We start from the raw sequence: 23,697 nt of genomic DNA on the forward strand, positions 1-23,697 counted from the left end.
TACTCAATTCTTCTTTGTTGGAGGAGATGGTGGAGGTGTTGTTGATGATGCGGGCTTGTCATCCATCTTCCAAGGCATAGGTTCACCATCATAGAAAGATGATCGAGTCTCCGGAATCCTCAAATCTGCAGCCAAACTCATTCTTTTGAATCTATATTCATACTCACAGTTTTGGTTTTGAAGGTCATAGACTTGGGCTTGGAGGTGCTCGATCTTCTCATGTAGCTCGAAGATGGCCTCCTCGGTATTCTTGGCATCCGGCTTGTAGTTGTTGGTGAACTCCGTGAGCATCATGTGGCTAGTGTTGATTCCACGCTCCACCATCCTTTGGCACTTGAAAACTTGTTGCTCCACTACTTCGAGCCTTGTCTCCATGCTTCCGGTCCCCTTTGGTCCCTCTTCATCGCGGATGTGCAGCAACCCATCACGCATCTCAATGGTTTGAAGGTGTCGCAACACCTCCGCGAGGTAAGGGTTGATGACCTTCTCGAAGAACTTGTCCTTGGAGGCGCTTGGGGCCGTCATGATAACCTAGATCTGTCAGAAAAACAGCTCGAAAAAAGAACAGGAGATTTTTGCGTGATACGGGAGTCAAAACCTTTGGGAGAATATATAATGAATTTTTACCAACCAAAATACATAATGTGCAAGAAAACGGAGTCCGGAGGGCACACGAGGCGCTCATGAGGTAGGGGCGCGCCGAGGGGGGTAGGGCACGCCCACCACCCTCGTGGAGCCCTCGTGTCCTTCCCGGACTGCTACTTATTTTTCTATTTTTCTAAATATTCCAAAACGAAGAAATATTGCCTTAAAAATTGTTTTGGAGTCGGTTTACTTACCGTACCACATACCTATTCCTTTTCGGAGTCTGAAACGTTCCGGAAAGTGTCCCTTATGTATTCCTCCGGGGTTATGGTTTCAATAATATTGGTTTCAACATTTATGGGATTACCTGAGATATAATGTTTAATTCTTTGACCATTTACCACCTTCGAATTTGTGCCCTCGAAGTAGTTGATTTTTATGGCACCGGAACGATAGACCTCTTCGATGACGTAGGGGCCTTCCCATTTAGAGAGAAGTTTTCCTGCAAAAAATCTTAAACGAGAGTTGTATAGCAATACATAATCACCTACATTAAACTCACGCTTTTGTATCCTTTTGTCATGCCATCTTTTAACTTTATCTTTAAACAACTTGGCATTTTTATAAGCTTGGCTTCTCCATTCATCAAGTGAGCTAATATCACATAACCTCTTCTCACCGGCAAGTTTAAAATCATAATTGAGCTCTTTAATAGCCCAATATGCCTTATGTTCTAGTTCGAGAGGTAAGTGACATGCTTTTCCATAAACCATTTTATACGGAGACATACCCATATGATTTTTATATGCAGTTCTATAAGCACATAATGCATCATCAAGTTTCTTAGACCAATTCTTTCTAGACCTATTAACAGTCTTTTGCAAAATTAATTTGAGCTCTCTATTGCTCAATTCTACTTGACCACTAGACTGTGGGTGATAAGGAGATGCAATTCTATGATCAACATCATATTTAGCAAGCATTTTACGGAAGGCACCATGAATGAAGTGTGAACCACCATCAGTCATTAAATATCTAGGGACTCCAAACCTCGGAAAAATAACTTCCTTAAGCATTTTAATAGAAGTGTTATGATCAGCACTACTAGTTGGAATAGCTTATACCCACTTAGTAACGTAATCAACAACAACTAGAATATGTGTGTACCCATTAGAGGCAGGAAAAGGTCCCATATAATCAAAGCCCCAAACATCAAATGGTTCAATAACAAGTGAATAATTCATAGGCATTTCTTGATGTCTACTAATATTACCAACTCTTTGACATTCATCGCAAGACAAGACAAACTTACGGGCATCCTTGAAGAGAGTAGGCCAATAAAAACCAGATTGCAATACCTTATGTGCAGTTCTATCTCCAGCGTGGAGTCCTCCATAAGACTCGGAATGACACTTGCGTAGGATCTGTTCCTGCTCATGCTTAGGTACACAACATCTAATAACACCATCTACTCCTTCCTTATAAAGATGTGGGTCATCCCAAAAGTAATGTCTTAAATCATAGAAAAACTGTTTCTTTTGCTGGTATGTGAAGCTAGGTGGTATAAACTTAGCAACAATATAATTAGCATAATCGGCATACCATGGAGTACTACGAGAAGTACTTATAACATTTAATTGTTCATCGGGAAAGTCATCATTAATAGGTAGTGGGTCATCAAGAATATTTTCTAACCTAGATAAGTTGTCTGCAACGGGGTTCTCAGCTCCCTTTCTATCAACAATATTCAAATCAAATTCTTGTAGCAAGAGAACCCATCTAATAAGTCTAGGTTTAGCATCTTTCTTTTCCATAAGATATTTAATAGTAGCATGATCAGTGTGAATAGTTACTTTAGAATCAACAATATAAGATCTGAACTTATCACAAGCAAATACAACTGCTAAAAGTTCCTTTTCAGTAGTAGCATAATTTCTTTGAGCATTGTCTAGAGTCTTACTAGCATAATGGATAACATTTAATTTCTTATCAACTCTTTGCCCTAGAACAGCACCTACAACATAATCACTAGCATCACACATAATTTCAAAGGGTAAATTCCAATCAGGTGGCTGAATAATAGGTGCAGAGACTAATGCTTTCTTAAGTATTTCAAATGCTTCTACACAATCATCATCAAAGACAAATGGTATATCTTTTTGCAATAAATTAGTCAGAGGCCGAGAAATTTTTGAGAAGTCCTTAATGAACCTCCTGTAAAATCCGACGTGACCAAGGAAACTTCTTATACCTTTAATGTCCTTGGGACATGGCATCTTTTAAATAGCATCAACCTTGGCTTTATCAACTTCAATACCTCTTTCAGAAACTTTGTGCCCCAAGACAATACCTTCATTAACCATAAAGTGGCACTTTTCCCAATTTAAGACAAGATTAGTTTCTTCACATCTCTGCAAAACTCGATCAAGATTGCTCAAGAAATCGTCAAAAGAGGAACCATAGACAGAAAATTCGTCCATGAAAACCTCACAAATCTTTTCACAAAAGTCAGAGAATATAGCCATCATGCATCTTTGAAAGGTAGCAGGTGCATTACATAAACCAAAAGGCATACGTCTATAAGCAAAAGTACCAAAAGGGCATGTAAAAGTAGTCTTTGATTGATCTTTAGCCGACACAGGTATTTGAGAGAAACTAGAATAACCATCTAGAAAGCAATAGTGTGTATGTTTGCATAATCTTTCTAGCATTTGATCAATAAAAGGTAAGGGGTAATGATCTTTCTTAGTAGATTTATTTAATTTGCGGAAATCAATTACCACCCTATAACCTATGATAATCCTTTGTGGAATCAATTCATCTTTATCATTAGGAAGAACAGTAATACCTCCCTTCTTAGGGACACAATGGACAGGACTTACCCACTCACTATCAGCAACGGGATAAATTATACCTGCCTCCAGAAGCTTGAGTATTTATTTTCTTACCACTTCTTTCATTTTAGGATTCAGACGTCGTTGAGGATCACGAACTGGTTTGGCATCTGCTTCCAAATTTATTTTATGTTGACATAGAGTGGGACTAATGCCCTTAAGATCATCAAGAGTATATCCAATAGCAGCACGATGCTTCTTTAGAGTTTTCAATAATCTTTGTTCTTCATGCTCTGAAAGGTTAGCACTAATAATAACAGGATATATCTTCTTTTCATCAAGATAAGCATATTTAAGATTATCAGGCAAAGGTTTAAGCTCAAACACGGGATCACCCTTAGGAGGAGGAGGATCCCCTAGGATTTCAACAGGCAAATTGTGTTTCAGAATAGGTTCATGTTTAAAGAATACTTCATCTATTTCCTTCTTTCATTCATGAACATATCATTTTCATGGTCTAGCAAATAGTGTTCTAAAGGATCACTAGGAGGTACGGCAATAGAAGCAAGACCAATAATTTCATCCTTACTAGGTAATTCTTCCTCACGATGTTGTTTACTAAATTTAGAGAAATTAAACTCATGAACCATATCATCCAAACCAACAGTAACAATATTCTTTGTGCAATCTATGGTAGCATTGACAGTATTTAAGAAGGGTCTACCAAATATAATGGGACAAAAGCTATCTTGTGGGGAACCAACAACAAGCAAATCAGTAGGATATTTAGTTTTCCCACACAAGACTTCAACATCTCTAACAATTCCCATTGCTGAAATAGTATCTCTATTGGCAAGTTTAATTGTGACATCAATATCTTCTAACTCAGCAGGCGCAATTTCATTCTTAATTTATTCATATAAAGTATGTGGTATAACACTAGCACTAGCACCCATATCACATAAGCCATGATAACAATGATCTCCTATTTTAACAGAAATAACAGGCACGCCTACCACAGGTCTATGTTTATCTTTAGCACAAGGCTTAGCAATTCTAGCAGTTTCACCTTCGAACTGAATAACATGCCCATCAATATTATCAGACAAGAGATGTTTAACAATAGCAATATTAGGTTCTACTTTAACTTGCTCAGGAGGTGTATAAGTTCTGATATTGCTTTTACGAACAACAGTTGAAGCTTTAGCATGATCCTTTATTCTAACAGGGAAAGGTGGTTTCTCAATATAAGAAGTAGGAACAATAGGATCATTATAAGTGACAGTCTTTTCTTCAACTTTAATAGGTGCAGCTACGTTTACTTCTATGGGAGGATGATATTTAAACCACTTCTCCTTAGGGAGATCAACATAAGTAGCAAAAGATTCCCAGAAAGAAGCTACTATCTCAGAGTCAAGTCCATATTTAGTGCTAAACTTACGGAAAATATCGGTATCCATAAAAGATTTAACACAATCAAACTTAGGTGTCATACCTGACTCCTTACCTTCGTCGAGGTCCCAATCTTTAGAGGTGCGTTTAATTCTATCCAATAAATTCCATCTGCATTCAATAGTCTTCATCATAAAAGAGCCAGCACAAGAAGTATCGAGCATGTTGCGATTGTTTTCAGAAAGCCGAGCATAAAAACTTTGCATAATTATTTCTCTCTGGAGCTCATGATTGGGGCATGAATATAACATTGATTTAAGCCTCCCCCAAGCTTGAGCGATGCTTTATCCTTCGCGAGGCCAGAAATTATATATATAATTGCGATCACGATGAAGAAGATGCATAGGGTAATACTTTTGATGAAATTCCAGCTTCAATCTTTTATAGTCCCATGATCTCATATCATCACATAGCCTATACCATATCAATGCGTCTCCCTTCAAAGATAAAGGGAAGACCTTCTTCTTAGCAACATCATCGGGTATACCTGCAAGCTTAAATAATCCACAAACTTCATCCACATATATTAAGTGCTCATCAGGATGCTTTGTTCCATCACCTGTAACAGGATTAGCTAGCAGTTTTTCCATCATAGCCACAGGAAATTCAAAAGGAGTTTCATTTTCAATAGGTTCAGTAGGTTGAGGAGCAACTCTTTGCTCTACTGGGCAGGGTGAAGATACCCCGAACAAGCCCCTCAGAGAATTACTTTCCATAGTAACAAGTGACAGTAAATTTCAGCACACTATATAAATTTTTCCTTACCAAATTCCACCTACCAAAGGCGCTACACTCTTCGGCAATGGCGCCAGAAAAGAGTCTTGATGACCCACAAGTATAGGGGATATATCGTAGTCCTTTCGATAAGTAAGAGTGTCGAACCCAACGAGGAGCAGAAGGAAATGATAAGCGGTTTTCAGCAAGGTATTCTCTGCAAGTACTGAAATAAGTGGTAACAGATAGTCTTGTGATAGGATAAATTGTAATGAGCAACAAGTAACAAAAGTAAATAAAGTGTAGCAAGGTGGCCCAATCCTTTTGTAGCAAAGGACAAGCCGGAACAAACTCTTATAATAGGAAAAGCGCTCCCGAGGACACATGGGAATATCGTCAAGCTAGTTTTCATCACGCTCATATGATTCGCGTTCGATACTTTGATAATTTGATATGTGGGTGGACCAGTGCTTGGGTGCTGTTCTTACTTGAACAAGCATCCCACTTATGATTAACCTCTATTGCAAGCATCCGCAACTACAACAAAAGTATTAAGGTAAACCTAACCATAGCATGAAACATGTGGATCCAAATCAGCCCCTTACGAAGCAACGCATAAACTAGGGTTTAAGATTCTGTCACTCTAGCAACCCATCATCTACTTATTACTTCCCAATGCCTTCCTCTAGACCCAAATAATGGTGAAGTGTTATGTAGTCGACGTTCACATAACACCACTAGAGGCTAGACAACATACATCTTATCAAAATATCAAACGAATACCAAATTCACATGACTACTCATAGCAAGACTTCTCGCTTGTCCTCAGGAACGAACGTAATTACTCACAAAGCATATTCATGTTCATAATCAGAGGGGTAATAATATGCATATAGGATCTAAACATATGATCTCCACCAATTAAACCAACTAGCATCAACTACAAGGAGTAATCAACACTACTAGCAACCTACTAGCACCAATCCCGGACTTTAAGACAAGAATTGGATACAAGCGATGAAATAGGGTTTGGAGATGCGATGGTGCTGGTGAAGATGTTGATGGAGATTGCCCTCCCCCGATGAGAGGAGCGTTGGTGATGACGATGGTGATGATTTCCCCCTTCGGGAGGGAAGTTTCCCCGGCAGAACAGCTCTGCCAGAGCTCTAGATTGGATCTGCCAAGGTTCCGCCTCATGGCGGCGGAGTCTCGTCCCGAAAAGTTCCTCCTTATTTTTTTTTCTCATCAAAAGGCCTCATATAGGAGAAGATGGGCATCAGAGAGCCACCAGGGGGCCCACGAGGTAGGGGGCGCGCCCCCACCCTCGTGAGAAGGGTGTGGGCCCCCTGCCCTTCATCTTTGGTGTGGATTTTTCTTTATTTCTTTTAAGACGTTCTGTGGAGTTTCAGGACTTTTGGAGTTGCGCAGAATAGGTCTCTAATATTTGCTCCTTTTCCAGCCCAGAATTCCAGCTGCCGGCATTCTCCCTCTTTATGTAAACCTTGTAAAATAAGAGAGAATAGCCATAAGTATTGTGACATAAAGTGAAATAACAGTCCATAATGCAATAAATATCGATATAAAAGCATGATGCAAAATGGACGTATCAACGGCAGCTACGTGCCGCCAAGCTCCCGCCGAGCTCGGAGCAGGGTCGCGGCGTCCAGCCACCACCGCCGCTGATCTGGATGGGGCCGGCGCCGACCTCCCATGGCCCACTGTTGATGATGGCGTCCGCCACGGGAGGGTGTAGATAGGATTCCTCTTAGTTCTCATTCTGGTTCCCTGCGAAGGATCATGAAGTACCCCGTGGGGGTGTGTAAAGGGTCTGTAATGTCTTTTGCGTATATGTGGTCCTTGTTATGGAATTGCGTGGGCGCATATCCTGTCGAGGATCGACCTCCCCTTTCCAATCCTACGGCGGCTTGATGCTCTATGCTGACAGGTCCCGGTCCCCAGGCAGGCTGCAGCCGTCGCTGGTATGCCAGGTCGCGATGCCATGGTCAAGGCCAGGAGGTGAGCGGCCTGAGGTCCAGTAAGAGCTCCTGAGGAGCGATGCTCAGGAGGTCCCCTTTAGAGCTCAAGCGGCTGCCTTAGAATGGGAAAGGAAGAGAGTATCGCCACAGCAGGGCAGCGGAAGGAGTAAGGCCTGCTTCGGCTCGGCCTCCCCTTTCTATCCTCGTGATGGATTGGTGCTCTATGATGACAGGTCCCGGTCCCCAGGCAGGCTGCAGCCGTCGCTGGTATGCCAGGTCGCGATGCCGTGGTCAAGGCCAGGAGGTGAGCGGCCCGAGGTCCAGTAAGAGCTCCTGAGGCGCGATGCTCAGGAGGTCCCCTTTAGCGCTCAAGCGACCGTGAAGAGGCAAGAAAGGGAGGCGACATTGCCGCAACGGAGCCGCTGCGAAGGTCTCGTGTTGTGGCGATAGGTGGGTTCCATGTGTGAACTTATGTGGTCTGTTTGGAGTCTACTCCTCGTGGCACGCCCGGGCTCGTGCGTTGGTCGCTGTAGCGTAGCCATGCCAGGTCCGTGCGGGTTTCGCCCTCCCCTCCATGCTCTTCTTGGTGCTCTGCGTCCTCAGGTCCCGGCCCTCGAGCGAGCTCAGCCGCCGCTGGTATGCCAGGTCGCGATGTCGTGGTCAAGGCCAGGGGTGAGGGCTGGAGAGCCAGTAAGAGCTCCTGAGACGCGATGCTCAGGAGCCCCCCTTTTAATGCGCAAGCGAATCGCACGAGAAAAGCAGGAGAGTCTGTGGTACCACCTGCCATGATCCTTAGGAAGCCCCTGCAAGTTAACGTGAAGAAGGGCGCCGGACCGCTGGTTTGCTTCTAGAGCGGGCGAGGGGACTCCCTACTGTGGAGAGCCCCCGGGGCGTGTATAGCCCCACCCTGACACGTGGCTGGCATGGTAGGGTTTAGCGAGGTGTGCCTGCGCACTCGTGAGCCAGTGCGGGACTAACGAGGTCCTACCTCAAGGCAGGTTGCGCCTGGTCTAGGCCCTTGTTTATTGTCTTGGTCCTGCGAGATGGTCAGACAACGCAAAAGGGGCCCTGAAGAAGGGTGCCGGTGCCCGGCCCCCGTAATGGGCAACAATCAAGCAAGTGATATCCATAGGTAGGTTAAGCATGGAAGGAAAATCGGCTTGGGTAAATGCACAAAGATACATGCCACCGGGTCAGGCCCGAGAGGCTTGGGGATGATGCGGCCCAAGGGGCGCCCCCAACAGGGTAAACTGAAGGCATAAGCAAAAGAGATACATGCCACAGGGATAGACCCATGCGGCCTGGGAATAATGCAGCCCGAGGGGCGCTCCCAGCTAAACGAACTTGGAAAATGTCACCTGGTTCTGTCGATGAAGGAGAGTTGGTGCAGCTGAAGGCACGTGGTGAAGGGGTCGTTCCTCACGAGCCATCGGGGCCCTGAGCCTCGGGAGGCTCTGGGGGCTCAGGTGGTTCCCTGAGGACCGTCTCCATCTCTGCCAGGATGACGTGGTGCCTGGCCTCCTGAGCCGCCAGGACACGCTGCAGGTTGCGTTGATAGGATGACGACATGCTCGGCAAGCTGAAGGGCATGCGAACGTAGTTTTATGGTGGGCCCTCGCAACGGCCCACGCGCGAAGGCTAGAAAAGATCCTGAGATGCGGCCCTGTTGAGTCACGGTACGTCAACGCAGACGCGCAGCCCGACATCCTCACCTGGATGGGGAGCTGCGCCTCGTGAGCGGCGGTCGCCGCACATGGCCCTTGCGTCTTGCAGTTCCTGAGCGGTATTGGTGATGAACTCCTGAGCGGTGGGCGCTCCTTGCCCTGTGTTCTCCTAAGGGAAACGTGCCGCGAAGCACGCCTCCAAGTGGTGCCCTAGCGCCTCCCTCGTGATGTTGGCAAGGTCTGAGGCCCTCCAGAAGAGAGCCCCCAAGCCCTGCCCGAGGAGGGCGCTGGGCGCGCCTTCCTATGCGACAGAGGGAGGCGCCCCTAGAGCGGGCGCTGATCCTGATGAGGTTCCAGCTGCGATACCACCCTCCTAAGGTCTGACACGACGCAGCTTCTTCTTCTTCTTGGGGATAGCCTCAGGACGATCCTCGCTCTTGCTGTCGGGGTCGTCGATTGCGGCAGCTTGAAAGGCGCGCCCGAGGGAGCACACCGCATCCCTCTCTTCGCACGGGACCGTGATGATTCCGCCGCTTCCTGGCATCTTCAGGACATTGTAACCGTGGTGTGTCACCGCCATGAACTTGGCCAGGGCTGGATATCTGAGAATGGCGTTGTATGGCAGACGGATGTGCACGACGTCAAAGTCGATGAGCTCGGTGCGGTAGTTCTTGCGTTTACAAAGGTGACAGGGAGGCGGACCTGCCCTATCGGTGTGGTGGAACCGTCAGTCACTCCTGAGAAAGGCTTGGTAGGCTGAAGCTGCTCATATGGCACTTGGAGGTTGTCGAACGTGTTGATAGACAGGACGTTGAGCCCTGCGCCGCCGTCGATGAGGGACTTGGTAACTTGCATGTTGCTGATGACTGGTGAACAAAGCATCGGGAGGGCGCGGTGGCTGCGCACTTGCGCTGATCTGCCGAGCTGAAGGTGATGGCGCACTGGGACCACCTGAGCGGGCGCGTGGCCTCGAGCTTGTGGAGGACTGCATTCACCTCATGAGCGAACTATTTGAAGCTACGCTGCGAGGCTGGGGCCTGTGCGCCGCCCAAGATGCAGGCGATTGTGCGCGGCTCCTAAAAGCCCCCAGCCTCCTTGTCTTCATGGTGGTCGTCATTCCTTCTTGGTGGTGGCGGCAGCAGGGGAAGACCGGCGTTGCCCTGAGGGCGATCCTCACGAGGCTGGTCCCTCCAGGCGCCCTCGCGAGGATGATCCTGCCAGTGGTCCTCACGAGGCCTATCGCACCACTCCTGGCATGGACCACGGTCATCCCAATGTCCGCCTACACATCCTCCTCCTCGGCCATAGCACCAGTCGCTGCGCTCAGGGCGTCGACCGAAGCGTCCTTCGCGAATGTCTCTAAGTTCTTGATAGTCACTGGTGTTGTGGGTGTTCAGGTTGTGGAAGGCGCAGAATGGTCGACTGTTCTTGGACGACTCGGGCTGGTCTCTACCTCGCTTGGTGTCCGGCTCTGCTGCGAGCACAGCTGCTTCCTTGTGCTTCACGTCCTTGGCCTTGGCCTTCTTCTCCTCTGCGCCCGCAGCTGGCAGCTCGAGGAGGGAGAGGCGCCCCTCCTCAGCTCTCGCGCACTTGGTCACCAGGTTGAACAGCTCCTGAGATGTGCGCAGCTCCTCATGGATAGCGAGCTCCTCCTTCATCTTGATGTCGCGGACGCCGTAAGAGAACACGGAGATGATGGCCTCGTCCGTAACCTTGGGGATCTTGAGGCGAGTGTTGTTGAAGCGCTGGATGTACTTCTGGAGGGTCTCTTCCGGTTGTTGCTTAATGCGGCGCAGGTCACCTGCGGCCGGCGGGTGGTCGCGAGTGCCATGGAAGTTGGCGATGAAGCAATCACGCATCTCGTCCCAGGAGGAGATTGAGCCTTGCGGCAGGTTCAGGAGCCAGGAGCGGGCACCATCCTTGAGAGCCATAGGAAACCAGTTCGCCATGACTTTCTCGTCGCCGTTGGCCGCTTCGATTCTCAGCTCGTAGAGCTGCAGGAACTCCGCGGGGTCGGGGGTGCCGTCGTAGCGAGGAGACAGATCCGGCTTCAACTTGCCCGGCCAGGCGACGCTACGCAGCTTGGGGGTGAAGGTGCGGCAGCCAGCCGTGGTCGCCGGGGCCCGTCTCGGGCGTGGAGCTTGGACTTGATGAGGCCCACACGCCGCCACCGCGGGTAGCGCACGGGCTTGGCGAGGCGGCGTGGGGAGCGCTAGTGCAGCTTCTCGGGCCGAGGAATCTCTTGGCAGCTTCTCTCTTCGTGCGCGGGCACCGGGCATGGTGGATCGCGCTGCGGGGCCGCGCGCCTTGGCGCCAAGGCACCGTCTTGGGGAAGAGGTGGTGGAGGTGCTCCACGAGCCATGTCGCCTGTGGCTGGAGGAGGGCGAGGCAGAGAGGGGGATGGTGCCGGGGAGCCCCCTGCGGCGCATACGAGCTCGGCGACGTGGTCGAGCCGGTCCTCGTAGAGGTCGTCGATCGGGCGGTACCGCAAGAGCTCGTTCGCCATGAGGAGCGCGGCCTGTGCGTCCATGGGAGTGCGACGTGCGTGGCATGAGGAACCGGTCGGGATCAGCGATGGGGTGGCAGTGCGGCCGTCCTGCCGCACCGATGGGTGCAGCGAGGAAGCTTGCTGCTCGTTCCCCGTCGGGCCGGTTGCGGCGTTGGCGGCAGGCAACGGGGAACGACGAGGTGGCTCGCCGATGGGAGCCGTCTGAGCAACGCGGGCAGTGAGGGCAGCCCGGCGTTCAGCTCGAGCGCGGCGAGCGTCTGCCATGGAGACGACGGAGCGACAGAGCGCCGACCGACGGAAGGGAAGCTACGGCGCACCCCTACCTGGCGCGCCAAATGTCGGGTCACAGGTTCCGGCAAACCCTTGAGGTTCGAACTCTGGGGTGCACGCGAAGTTCTTTCCCTCCTTCCGATCTACGCCCTAGCTCGCTAAGGTCTCGCGGACGAACTTTACGCACTCGCAACACAAAGACACAAGGTTTATACTGGTTCGGGCCACCGATGTGGTGTAATACTGTCGGGTTTCGTGTTCCGGCAGACCCTTCAGGTTTGAACACTGGGGTGCGCATGGAGATCTCTCCCCTACCGATCTACGTCTGATCCTCTCGTGCGAACTAAGATGAAAAATGATGAACAACACAAGAGACACGATGTTTATACTGGTTCGGGCCACCATTGTGGTGTAATACCCTACTCTAGTGTGTGGTGTGCTGGATTGCCTCTGGGGCTGATGATGGACAGTACAAGGGAAGAACAACCTCGCAAGAGGTGTTCTTGAGTTGGTGCGATGAACTGCTAGGGTGAGTTCATCGCCTCTCTTTCTCTCTCTCTCTGCTAGGGTTCTACCAGATCTCTCGATGTTCTTGGGGTATCTAGCTGTCTAGATGTCTAGCTGATCTCTCAATGTCTCTCCTCTGTGGTGGCTAGCTCTATTTATAGAGGCCCTGGGCCTCTCCCCAAATAATGAGCGGGAAGGGCGCCAACAATTGGCCATTTCGAAGGGGAACATCTAGTACAAGTTATCCTGACCAAAGGTGGTCTTCGGCTGCCAAAAGCACTGGCGATGACGCCGTCTTGGGCTCCACGGTGACCTCCGTCCTGCCGTCCGGCTGGTCTTGGTCTCGTTGCACCGGAATGGTAACCTTTGCCTGATGCCTTGGCCTGTGCTTGCCCCCTTTGCACCAAAGGGGAAACAAGGACACTGCGCAGGCCGGCGCCCGCCTGGTCTCGATCGTCATGGCTTGCGTCACGGGTTCCTCGCCAGGTTCCCCTGCATTGATCTCTCCGCCTCCTCACGAGCCTGCCTGATGAGGCTACCTCTGAGGAAGCTTCCTGTCGTCCGCCCCGCGAGGCTTGGCCCCTCGCGAGGGTCTTTGAGCTTGAGCTGATGAAGATGGGCCGCGCTGGGCCCCCGCTTGAGCCACGCCGCAGGCCGCAGGCAGGCAATTCTGGGGACCCCCGTTCCCAGAACACCGACAGTAGCCCCCGGGCCCAAGGTGCGCGTGGGCTTGGCTTAGCAGAGAAGCGAAGGGGCAAGCGCGAAGCGCCGCGGGCCCTAACAGCCTGTGGCCTTGGGCGCCGCGTGGCGGTTGATTGGGCGTGGGCGTCCGCACTTCCCACGACACCTCAGCAACTGCACGACTTAACAAGTCCCTGCATGTAAAGATATGGGTCATGATTACCTGAGGTCATGGTGCTCGGCGGTTGGCCTTCCCCGGCTATAAGTACGGGGCCACGTGAGCTTCGCCGGTTCACCCCTTTCCGTCACTCCTCCTCTTCTTCTTCCTTATCCTTGCTTCCTCTTGCGCCAATGGCACCGATCCGCCGGTTTTCAGCTGAGGAGAAGGGAAAGGCCCCCAGAGAGGGTCCTGACCCCCTCCCGCCGAAGAAGCGGCCAATCCCTTGCCACCGGGACGAAGGCGCCTGGCAGGTGGTGTCGAGGCCGTGGTACGAGCGGCCGCCGCCTGAGTTTCTGCTACCCTTGCACGCCCGCGTCGTAGGCCCCAGGGGGGAGGACGCCGAGCGACACCGACAGCGTCGCCGCCGACGTCGGCGAGTCACAATGGTGCGCGTCGTCCCTCCTGGAGTCCACGTGGAGTGATCCTCTCGCGAGCTGGTGCTTCACGCCGCCATGCCTCCAACTTCGTGGATCCGCCTTCCTCCCTCCTTCGCCTTCGAGATGCCGCCGAGCGGGGCCCTAGAGCTCTGGCTGTAGCACGCCGACTGTGGCACCCCTGCAACCAGAGTGGAGGTCGCGGTCGTCGCTCCGGTCAAGGTCTTCATGACCCGGGGCTGGGGTGAGATTGCCCGGGTCTGTCGCGCGGACGGCGCCTTGGTGATCCATCTTGAATATGACGGCGCCTCCATGATGTTCTTCAAGGTCTTTGATGCAGAAGGACGCCGGCTGGAATGCTGCCCTAAGGGAAGCGGCAGTGGTGACGAACAGGCGAGGACCAGCCCCGCCCATTGGTCCTCCTGCAGCTCCTCAGGCAGCAGCGGAGGGACTGCGGGCTTCAGCGGCTCCCCCGAACTCCTCGCAACCCCGGAGATGAGCGACGACAGCTACGAGCCTCCGAGCTCGCGCCACGCTCGGAGTGAGGCAGCTGCCTCGGGCCGCCGACGCCACTGATCTGGATGGGGTTGGTGCCGGCGCTGGGTAGCCCACTGTTCATGATGGCGTCGCTTGGGGAGGTGCTAGCAAGTAGCGTTCCTTAGGGTTAGCACCTTTTTTCCTGCAAGGAATTAAAGCAACACCCCACGGGGGTATGTAAGGCGTCTGCCGTGATTTTGTAATTACTATATCCTTAATATGAATTGGCGTGAGGTGTCCGTTCTATTCCGACTAAGCTCCCCCTTTCTATCCTCACGAGGACTTGGCGCTCTACGCTGACAGGTCCCAGTCCCCAGGCAAGCTTCAGCCGTCGCTGGTATGCCAGGTCGCGATGCTGTGGTCAAGGCCAGGAGGTGAGCGGCCCGAGGTCCGGTAAGAGCCCCCGAGTCGCGATGCTCGGGAGGTCCCCTTTAGAGCTCAAGCAATCCTGGCTGGGCGAGAAAGGAAGGTAGCGTCGCCGTGACAGAGTTGCACTGGGCGGGGATTTAGCGCCGCGTTGGTCTAGCTTTTGCGACGACGCGACTTATCTTGTGTGTCTGACGTAGTTCCTCGGAGAGGCGCCTGGCCCGAGAAGCGGTAGTCGAGGCACTGCTGGGTTAGGCCCTCGCGAGCTTCTTCCCACTCCCCCACACTTTCCTTAATGCTCTACGTCCTCAAGTCCCGGCCCTCGAGCAAGCTCAGCCACCGCTGGTATGACAGGTCGCGATGCCGTGGGTTAAGGCCAGGGGTGAGGGCTGGAGAGCCAGTAGGAGCCCATGAGTCGCGATGCTCAGTTACCCCCCCCTTTTAACGTGCAAGCGGTCCGTGCCGAAGAGAGGGAGATAGAGCTCACGATGCCCCCAATGTTACTCCTGGAGTAGGTCCTGCACACCAATCATGAGGAGAAACAAGGCCTGTCGTTACGATCACCGGCCAACCTATGGTCACTCCGAGGGAGAGGTCAGGGCACTGAGGGCCTGGTGAGGTGGCGCCGTGCGGGGCTGCCGTGGCCAGAGCTCGACCACTCAGGTTTATCAACGCTGCAGGGACGGACCCGTGCGCACGCGCCGTGCCAGAGCGAGCGGCTCCTCAAATAGGCGTTGATCGAGCAGGTGATTAGGTTAGGTACGTTAAGCACATAGGAGGAAATCCAATTTCAAGCAAGCACAGGTAAAAGCAACCGCCGCTGGGTCGGGCCCGAGCGGCGTGTGGATGATGCAGCCCGAGGGGCGCCCCCAACAAGGTAAATAAAGAGCATAAACAAAATGGATACATGCCGCGGGGATGGACCCACGCGGCTTGGGAATGGTGCAGCCCTGTGGGCGCTCCCAGCTGAAAGTAGAACTCTGAAAGATGTCACCTGGTGCTGTTGAAGATGAAGTGATGCTGAGGAAATGAGTGATGCGCAGTGAAGATGTCGGCCCTCATGAGCTCCCAGGCCCAGGGGCCTCGGGAGGCTCTGGTGGTACGTGCAGGTCTTCGGGGACCATCGCCACCTCCGCCAGGACCGCGCGATGCCTGACCTCCTGAGCCTCCAGAATGCTCCTCAACAGGCGCTGATGTGCGGCGACCGCGCTCGGCAGGCCGAAGGGCATGCAAACGTAGTTGTGGGGTGGTCCCACGCAGCGCCCTACGGCCGAAGGCCACAGGCGCTCCTGGGACGCAGCTCGGTTGAGCCCTGGTACGTCGACGCAGACGCGTAGTCCTCCATCCTCTCCTGGATTTGGGGCCACGGCAGGCAAGCGGCGGATGCCGCACATGACTCTGGACTCTTGTAGTTCTTGGGTGTTCCTTGCGATGAACTCCTGAAGGTTTTGTCTCCTTTGACTTGTACCTTTCTGAGGGAAGCGTGCCTGAAAGCACCCCTCCAAGTGGTGCCCGAGTGCCTCCCCCGCGACCTTGGCAAGGTCAGTGGCTCTCCAAGAGAGAGCCCCCGAGCCCTGCCTGAGGAGGGCGCCGGTTGTGCCTTCCTATGCGCAAGAGGGCGGCGCTCCCTGATCGGGCGCGAATCCTGACGCAATACCTCCAGAGGGCCTGCTTCCTTGTGGCTCTGGCCAGGTGAGGTCTTCTTCTTCTTGAGGTTCGCCTCGGGAGGCCTCCCGCTCCTACGATCTAGGTCTTCGATTGCTGCGGCTTGCAACGCACGCTCGAGCGAGCGCACTGCGTCCCTTTCTTCACAGGGTACGGTGATGACTCCACTGCTTCCTGGCATCTTGAGGACATTGTAACCATGGTGAGTCACTGCCATAAACTTGGCTAGGGCTGGGTACCTGAGGATGGCGTTGTACGGCAGGCAGATGTGAGCGACGTCGAAGTTGATGAGCTCGGTGCGGTAGTTGTTGCGTTGCCCGAAGGTGACCGGAAGCCGAACTTGCCCAATTGGAACAGTGGAACCATCGGTGACTCCTGAGAAAGGCGTGGTCGGCTGAAGCTGGCCGTATGGCACTTGGAGATTGTCGAACGTCTCGACGGACAGGACGTTGAGTCCTGCCCCGCCATCGATGAGGGTCCTGGTGACCTGCACGTTGCTGATCACTGGGGAGCAAAGCATCGGGAGGACTCCGGCCGTTGCCTCACACTTGAGCTGGTCTGCGGAACTGAATGTGATCGCGCATGAAGACCACCTGAGAGGGCGTGTGGCCTCAAGCTTGGGAAGGACTGCATTCACCTCGCGAGCAAACTGCTTGAAGATGCGTTGTGAGGCTGGGGCCTGGGCGCCGCCCAGGATGCAAGCAATTGCACGCGGCTCTTGGAAGCCCCCAGCCCCATCGTCTTGGTGTTGGTCTTCGTTCCTCCTCGATGGAGGCGGCAAAGGAGGGAGGCCTGCGTTGCTGTGGGGACGGTCCTCACGAGGCTGGTCCCTCCAGCCTCCCTCGCGAGGCTGGTCCTGCCAGTGGTCCTCGCGAAGGTGGTCACGCCATCCCTGGCGAAGGCCACGGTCTTCCCATCGTCCACCGCCTCTTCCTCCTCCTCGGCCATAGCCCCTATCATGGCGCTCTGGGCGTCGGCCGATTCGCCCATCTCGCACAGCTCTGAGCTCTTGACATTCATTGGTGTTGTGGGTGTGGAGGTCGTGGTACACGCAGTACCGTCCGCCCTTAGATGACTCAGGCTGATCCCTGCCTCGCTTGGTGTCCGGTTCCGCTGCTAGCATGGCAGCCCCCTTGCTCTTCACGTCCTTGGCCTTGAGCTTCTTTTCTTCCGGGTCAGCTGCCGGGAGCTCGAGAAGGGAGAGACGCCCTTCCTCAGCCCTGGCGCACTTGGTTGCCAAGTTGAACGGCTCTAGGGATGTGCACAGGTCTTCATGGATTGCTAGCTCTTCCTTCATCTTGACGTCGTGCATGCGTCGGAGAAGGCTGAGATGATGGCTTCTTCAGTCACCTTGGGGATCTTGAGGCGAGCATAGTTGAAGCGCTGGATGTACTTCTGCAGGGTTTCTCCTGGTTGTTGCTTGATGCGGCGCAGGTCGCTCATGGCCGGGGGCCGGTCGCGAGTGCCCTGGAAGTTGGAGATGAAGCGGGTGCACATCTCGCTCCAGGAGAAGATCATGCCGGGCGCTAGGTTCAGGAGCCAGGTGCGGGCGCCGTCTTTGAGCGCCATGGGGAACCAATTCTCCATGACCTTCTCGTCTCCGTTGGCGGCTATGATGCCCAGCTCGTAGAGCTGCAGGAACTCCGCGGGGTCCGCTGTGCCATCGTAGCGGGGAGGGAGGTCTGGCTTGAACTTGCCTGGCCATGTGACGCCGCGCAGCTCGGGGGTGAAGGTGAGGCAGCTCGCCGTGGCCACCGGCGCCCCTTGCTGGTGCTGGACTCGTTCTTGCGGGTCACCACGCGCTACCACTGGGAGCAGCGTGGGTTTTGTCGTGGAGGCGCTAGGGCGCGATCTTGGCGCGCCGGCGCGGGGAGCGCGCGGGCACCTTTCCGGGGACGTGGGATCTCTTGGCAGCTCCCTTCTTGCTGCGCAGGCGCCGGATGTGGAGGGTCTCGCCCTGGGGCTGCGCGCCTTGGAGCCAAGGCACCTTCTTGGGGAGGAGGCGGCGGAGGCGCCTCCTGATCCTCGCCCCCTGCACGGGACGGAGGGCGAGGCAGCGGGAGGGACCGCAAGGGGGAGCCCCCTGCGGCACTGACGAGCTCGGTGATGCAGGCGAGCCAGTCCTCGTAGAGGTCGTCGACGGGGCGATAGTGCAGAAGCTCTCACGCCAAGAGCAGCCCGGCGCACCCCTACCAGGCGCGCCAAATGTCAGGTTTCGGGTTCCGGCAGACCCTTGAGGTTCGAACACTGGGGTGCGCGCAGAGATCTCTCCCCTACCGATCTATGTCTGATCCTCTCGTGCGAACTAAGATGAAAACTGATGAACAACACAAGAGACACGATGTTTATACTAGTTCGGGCCACCGTTGTGGTGTAATACTCTACTCAAGTGTGTGGTGTGATGGATTGCCTCTGGGGCTGATGATGGACAGTACAAGGGAAGAACAGCCTCGCGAGAGGTGTTCTTGAGTTGGTGCGATGAACTGCTAGGGTGAGTTCATCGCCTCTCTCTCTCTCTCTCTGCTAGGGTTCTACCAGATCTCTCGATGTTCCTGGGGTATCTAGGTGTCTAGATGTCTAGATGTCTAGCTGATCTCTTGATGTCTCTCCTCTGTGGTGGCTAGCTCTATTTATAGAGACCCTGGGCCTCTCCCCAAATAATGAGCAGGAAGGGCGCCAACAATTTGCCATTTCGAAGGGGGACATCTAGTACAAGTTATCCTAACCAAAGGTGGTCTTCGGCTGCAAAAAGCACTGGCGATGACGCCGTCTTGGGCTCCACGGTGACCTCCATCCTGCTGTCCGGCTGGTCTTGGTCTCGTTGCACCGGAATGGTAACCTTTGCCTGATGCCTTGGCCTGTGCTTGCCCCCTTTGCACCAAAGGGGAAACAAGGACACTGCGCAGGCCGGCGCCCGCCTGGTCTCGATCGTCATGGCTTGCGTCACGGGTTCCTCGCGAGGTACCCCTGCCTTGATCTCTCCGCCTCCTCGCGAGCCTGCCTGATGAGGCTGCCTTTGAGGAAGCTTCCCGTCGTCTGCCCCGCGAGGCTTGGCCCCTCGCGAGGGTCTTTGAGCTTGAGCTGATGAAGATGGGCCGCGCTGGGCCCTCGCTTGAGCCATGCCGCAGGCAGGCAAGTCTGGGGACCCCCGTTCCCAGAATGCCGACAAATACCCTACTCCAGTGCGGTGGTGGTGGATTGCCTCTCGGGCTGATGATGAGCAATACAAGGGGAAGAACAGCCTCATGAGGTTGAGGTGCTCTTGTGCTTGGTGTGCCAAGGGTTGGCCTTTTATCAGATCCTATCTCCTTCTTCCTCGATCTCTCCCCTTCTTCCCTCTCTCTCTAGGTGGTGGCTAGTCCTACTAATATAGGCCATGGTCCTCTCCCCAAATATTGAGCGGGAAGGGAGCCAACAACGGCGGCCAAATTGAAAGGGGACAGCTAGTAAAAGATATCCTGACAAAAGGTGGTCTTCGCCTACCAAAGGTTCTGGTGACGACGTCGTACTGGGCTCCATGGTAATCTCCGTCCTGCAGTCCTTCTGGTCTTGGTCTTGTTGCCCTGATATGGAAACCTTTGTCTGATGCCTCGGTACTCCGCGCCTGCACTTGCCTCCTTAGCACCAAAGAGGAAACAAGGACGCTGCGCGCGCTGGCGCCCACCCGATGTCGATCGTCATGGCTCACGTCACGAGAGCCTCGCGAGATTCGCCCCGCCTTGATATCTCCGCTCCTCGCGAGGCAGCCTGGTGAGGCCGCTACCGAGGAGGTCTTGCGTCGTCCGCCTCGCGAGGCTTGGCCCCACGCGAGGGTCCTGAATGCCTTGTTGATGATGATGGGCCGTACAGACCTGCCAGCATAGCCACGCCATGGGCCGCAGGTAGGCTCTGGGGACCCCCGTTCCCAGAACGCTGACATTTACGATTTTAAGTCATAAAAACATTTTTTGCTGTAATTTTTGCAAACTTTGTCGGAATGGGGCAAATAATATACCATTGGATAGGTATCAAAAATGCGAAACTTTTTCGTATATAAAGTTTTCTCTAATTCCTAGTCATTTTCATGTAATTTGAAAATGGCGAGATCATGATGTCTGCCTTCATCGTGAAAGGAAATGCACTGCGTGAAGAACCTGAACTTCTGCGGCATGTCTAGTTGAACTTCACCCTGTTTTTGGCGTGCTATTTTCTGCCCGTAACTCCCAAACCACTTACTGAAATTGTGAAAATGATATACCGATGGAAAGTTGCTGAAAACACGCAACTTTCTACTTTATTTTTGAACTTCCTAGTTTTTTAGAATCATTAATTTTTCGTGTTTTTAAACCTTCGCACATCTCTGTTATTGAAGTTTGACCTTCTTAGTTTTTCTATACTAGAAATGATTTTTTAATTCGTCATTTGAAAAGGAAAAAAAATTCAAACCGGACATCGAACCACCCCATTTTCTAAATTTGAACTTCAAGGTTTTTGTTGGATACGAGGAAAATCATTTTTTTTAATAAGTGGTGAACTTCTCTATTTTTTTAATTTGGACTTTCTTAGTTTTTCAATTTTAACTTCTTCGTTTTTAGTTTTTCACAAACGGGAAAAATATTTTTTTAATTAACTTTCAATTTCGTTATTGTTTCTATTTCAACTTCTTGTTTTTATTTTATTTAAGTGGGTTCAAATTTGAATTTTTTTCATAAATTTGTGGTGTTTGTGGTAAACTTTTCAATTGTTTTTTTTTCTTAAAGTGTTTTTTCTACATATAAACTTCGAGGAGTTGATTGTGTTAATTTTTCCAAAAAAAGTTTCGCATAAAGGAAATATATGATAGTTTTATTTGTACATGTCAATTTCGTAGACCGAACTTTCTATCGTGTTACATATTCTTGAACATTTTTATTTATTATATTTAAAATTCTTTCTTTTTATACACAAAAATAAAATAAAACCACCTGTTTTTTGCACGAACACACACAGAACACAAGCACACAGGGAGAGGAACGCATGTGATTCATTATATTTGAATTTATTTGTTAAAGAGCAGGGAAGCTTGACCCAAAAACCAAGCACGACCATGGCAGAGAAGCTCGGCCTCCTCGCGTCGTTGTGGTCGGTGACGAGTTTGTCTGAGCTCGCCACGTGCTACCGAAGTGCTCTTTGTACTGCCGTTGAAGTCCAAATCCACCTCGTCCTGAAGTGTGAACTACTATATTGTTACGTACTAGCAAACATAATCAAACAATTATTCGCCACAAGATGGTTTCTCTATAACAATGTTTGTCCTTTTTCCTCCGTCCTCTCACCATCACATTTCTTATCATATCATGTAAAGGCAAGAATAGCAGTACTTGGTTCAGAGGAAGGAGTCTGGAAGACGAAAGGAAGCGGTTTATAGAAAAATGCATGCACTTTGGTCATGAGGCAGAGACGACCTGCGGTTCATTCTTTTCTGTACTAGCAGTAACAAGGAAGTAGCCAGCGACGGAGCTAGAGGAGGCCAGTGGCAATGGTGCACGGGCTTCTCCTCGCCTCACCGCACACCCTAATCTGCACCAATACCTACTACTGCTGCTCCTCTTGGTCAGATCGAGCACGGCCAACCTGACGATCAACAACAACAACAACAACAGGCCAGTCTAATTATGTGTGTATCGGTTTAAAATAAAGACAACAAAGAGAGATAAAATGGCTAACAATATTTTGTTTCCCCTCTTGAAAATATTTCTTCGTTGTCTTTTGGAGAGTGGATTTTTTCACCCAACTCTTTTGGAGAATGGACTGCAGAATTTCAATCTGACTGGCCTACCATTTCCATGCGTAGGTCAATGAGTTTGTGAAGCGTGCTAGAGCTGCAAAGATCCATGTTTACATAATTGGCCAACTGAAGAAGGTGATGCCTGCAATGATGGGGAAAGCCAAGGCTCAACAACGACTCATTGACAACTTACAAGATGAGTTTGCAAAGGTACTTCCATACAAAACAGCGTCCCAAGATGAAACCAAATGAATTTCAGCTACGCTTGCATCTTGATTCATAAACTGCCTCTTTTCTGCACAATGTCCTCGCTCCATTAACACCTGAGATGTATTGGAAATAGGTCCAGAGGGAGTACCACCTTCCGGCGGGCGACTTCCCCGATGTGGAGCACTTCAAGCAGGTGCTGACCGGATACAACATCGACAAGTTTGACAAGATCAAGCCCAAGATGGTGCAGGACGTGGACGACATGCTTGCGCACGACATCCCGAACCTCCTCAAGAACTTCAGCAACCCTTACCAGTGAACTTGTTGCTGACCTCTCGTTAGTTGCAACTTGTTCCTTAAGTGTGGTTCGTCTACCATGACTCATGATGGAAGTAGGCAAGCGTGAGAAAGCCATGCCCTTGTGTGGCAAGTGATAAACGTGTAACCCAATGTTCAGAGATGTATTAGCTCTTTCGTTTTGTCTTCAGTGTTGTACAGTCGTATCCTATGCACCTTTGACAATTGTTCAGAATAGATACCTTGGTGGGAGAATTCAAGATGAATAGGAACTATAGCAGGACTTGTGTTTTTTGGGCAATTTTGACAGAAACATACATGGATTGGCCAGTTTCAAAATTGCAGAAATTAAGTTTAGAAGGAAGAAACATTTGCTGAAGAAATCCATGTGTGGCAGCAAAGCAGACGCTACCCGCCTGCTCCCATGTGTGGCTATGTTGGCTCCCAACAATCTCATCCACAAATCGTGCGCCATAAAAAAATGATGCAAGCAAGATCGACTGCGCGGCATGCACCGGCAGGCCAGGCAGCAGCGTCGGCGAATATCAACATCTGAAATCTTCCCCTAAAAATATAATAGAGTTTACAACAATGTTCTTATCTGGACGATGCTTGCACACCAATCTGGACTGCATCGGGAGGATGAGGATGTGCATGCCTTTGCCGGCAGAGCACGCGAGCGCACACACACATACGAACACACATGAGCATGCACACATCAAATTGAAGCTATTCTAAAAAATCAAGAGGAATTCCAACAATCTTGTTCGACCTTCCACGAGAATTTTGTTCGACCTGCCCGATGAGTACTATCCGAACGTCCCAAGAAAATCAAGAGAAGTAGATAGAAAGAATGTGTTTCTCTGCTTGTCTACAGCCGTCGGGGAGGAGATGAGAAGATCACCCCGTTTTGTTCACCTACAGCAGCCGGACAGGAGGAAAGAGGCGCCCGGCCATGAGCAGATTGAAGGCCGGACGGAGGGAGGAGAAACGGGGGGTCCTGGGTTTCGGCCGGGGAGCGGGCCGGGGCGGATGGCTCGCCGGTGTCCGGGGAGCGTGGCGGATGGCTCGCCGGCAGCCGGGCAGCGGA

General features: G+C 51.6%; 1 protein-coding gene across 1 annotated transcript; it reads left to right on the forward strand.

Annotated features, from left to right (window-relative positions):
- The first annotated feature begins 21,419 nt into the window (after positions 1-21,419).
- On the forward strand, positions 21,420-22,629 carry LOC125554812 (EH domain-containing protein 1-like). The gene is made up of 3 exons (XM_048718219.1): positions 21,420-21,563; positions 22,167-22,310; positions 22,444-22,629. The coding sequence occupies exons 1-3, from the start codon at positions 21,420-21,422 to the stop codon at positions 22,627-22,629; spliced, it is 474 nt and encodes a 157-aa protein (XP_048574176.1).
- The last annotated feature ends 1,068 nt before the right edge of the window (positions 22,630-23,697 follow it).

The sequence above is a fragment of the Triticum urartu genome, chromosome 4, assembly GCF_003073215.2.
Source record: "Triticum urartu cultivar G1812 chromosome 4, Tu2.1, whole genome shotgun sequence".
Lineage (NCBI taxonomy): Eukaryota > Viridiplantae > Streptophyta > Magnoliopsida > Poales > Poaceae > Triticum > Triticum urartu.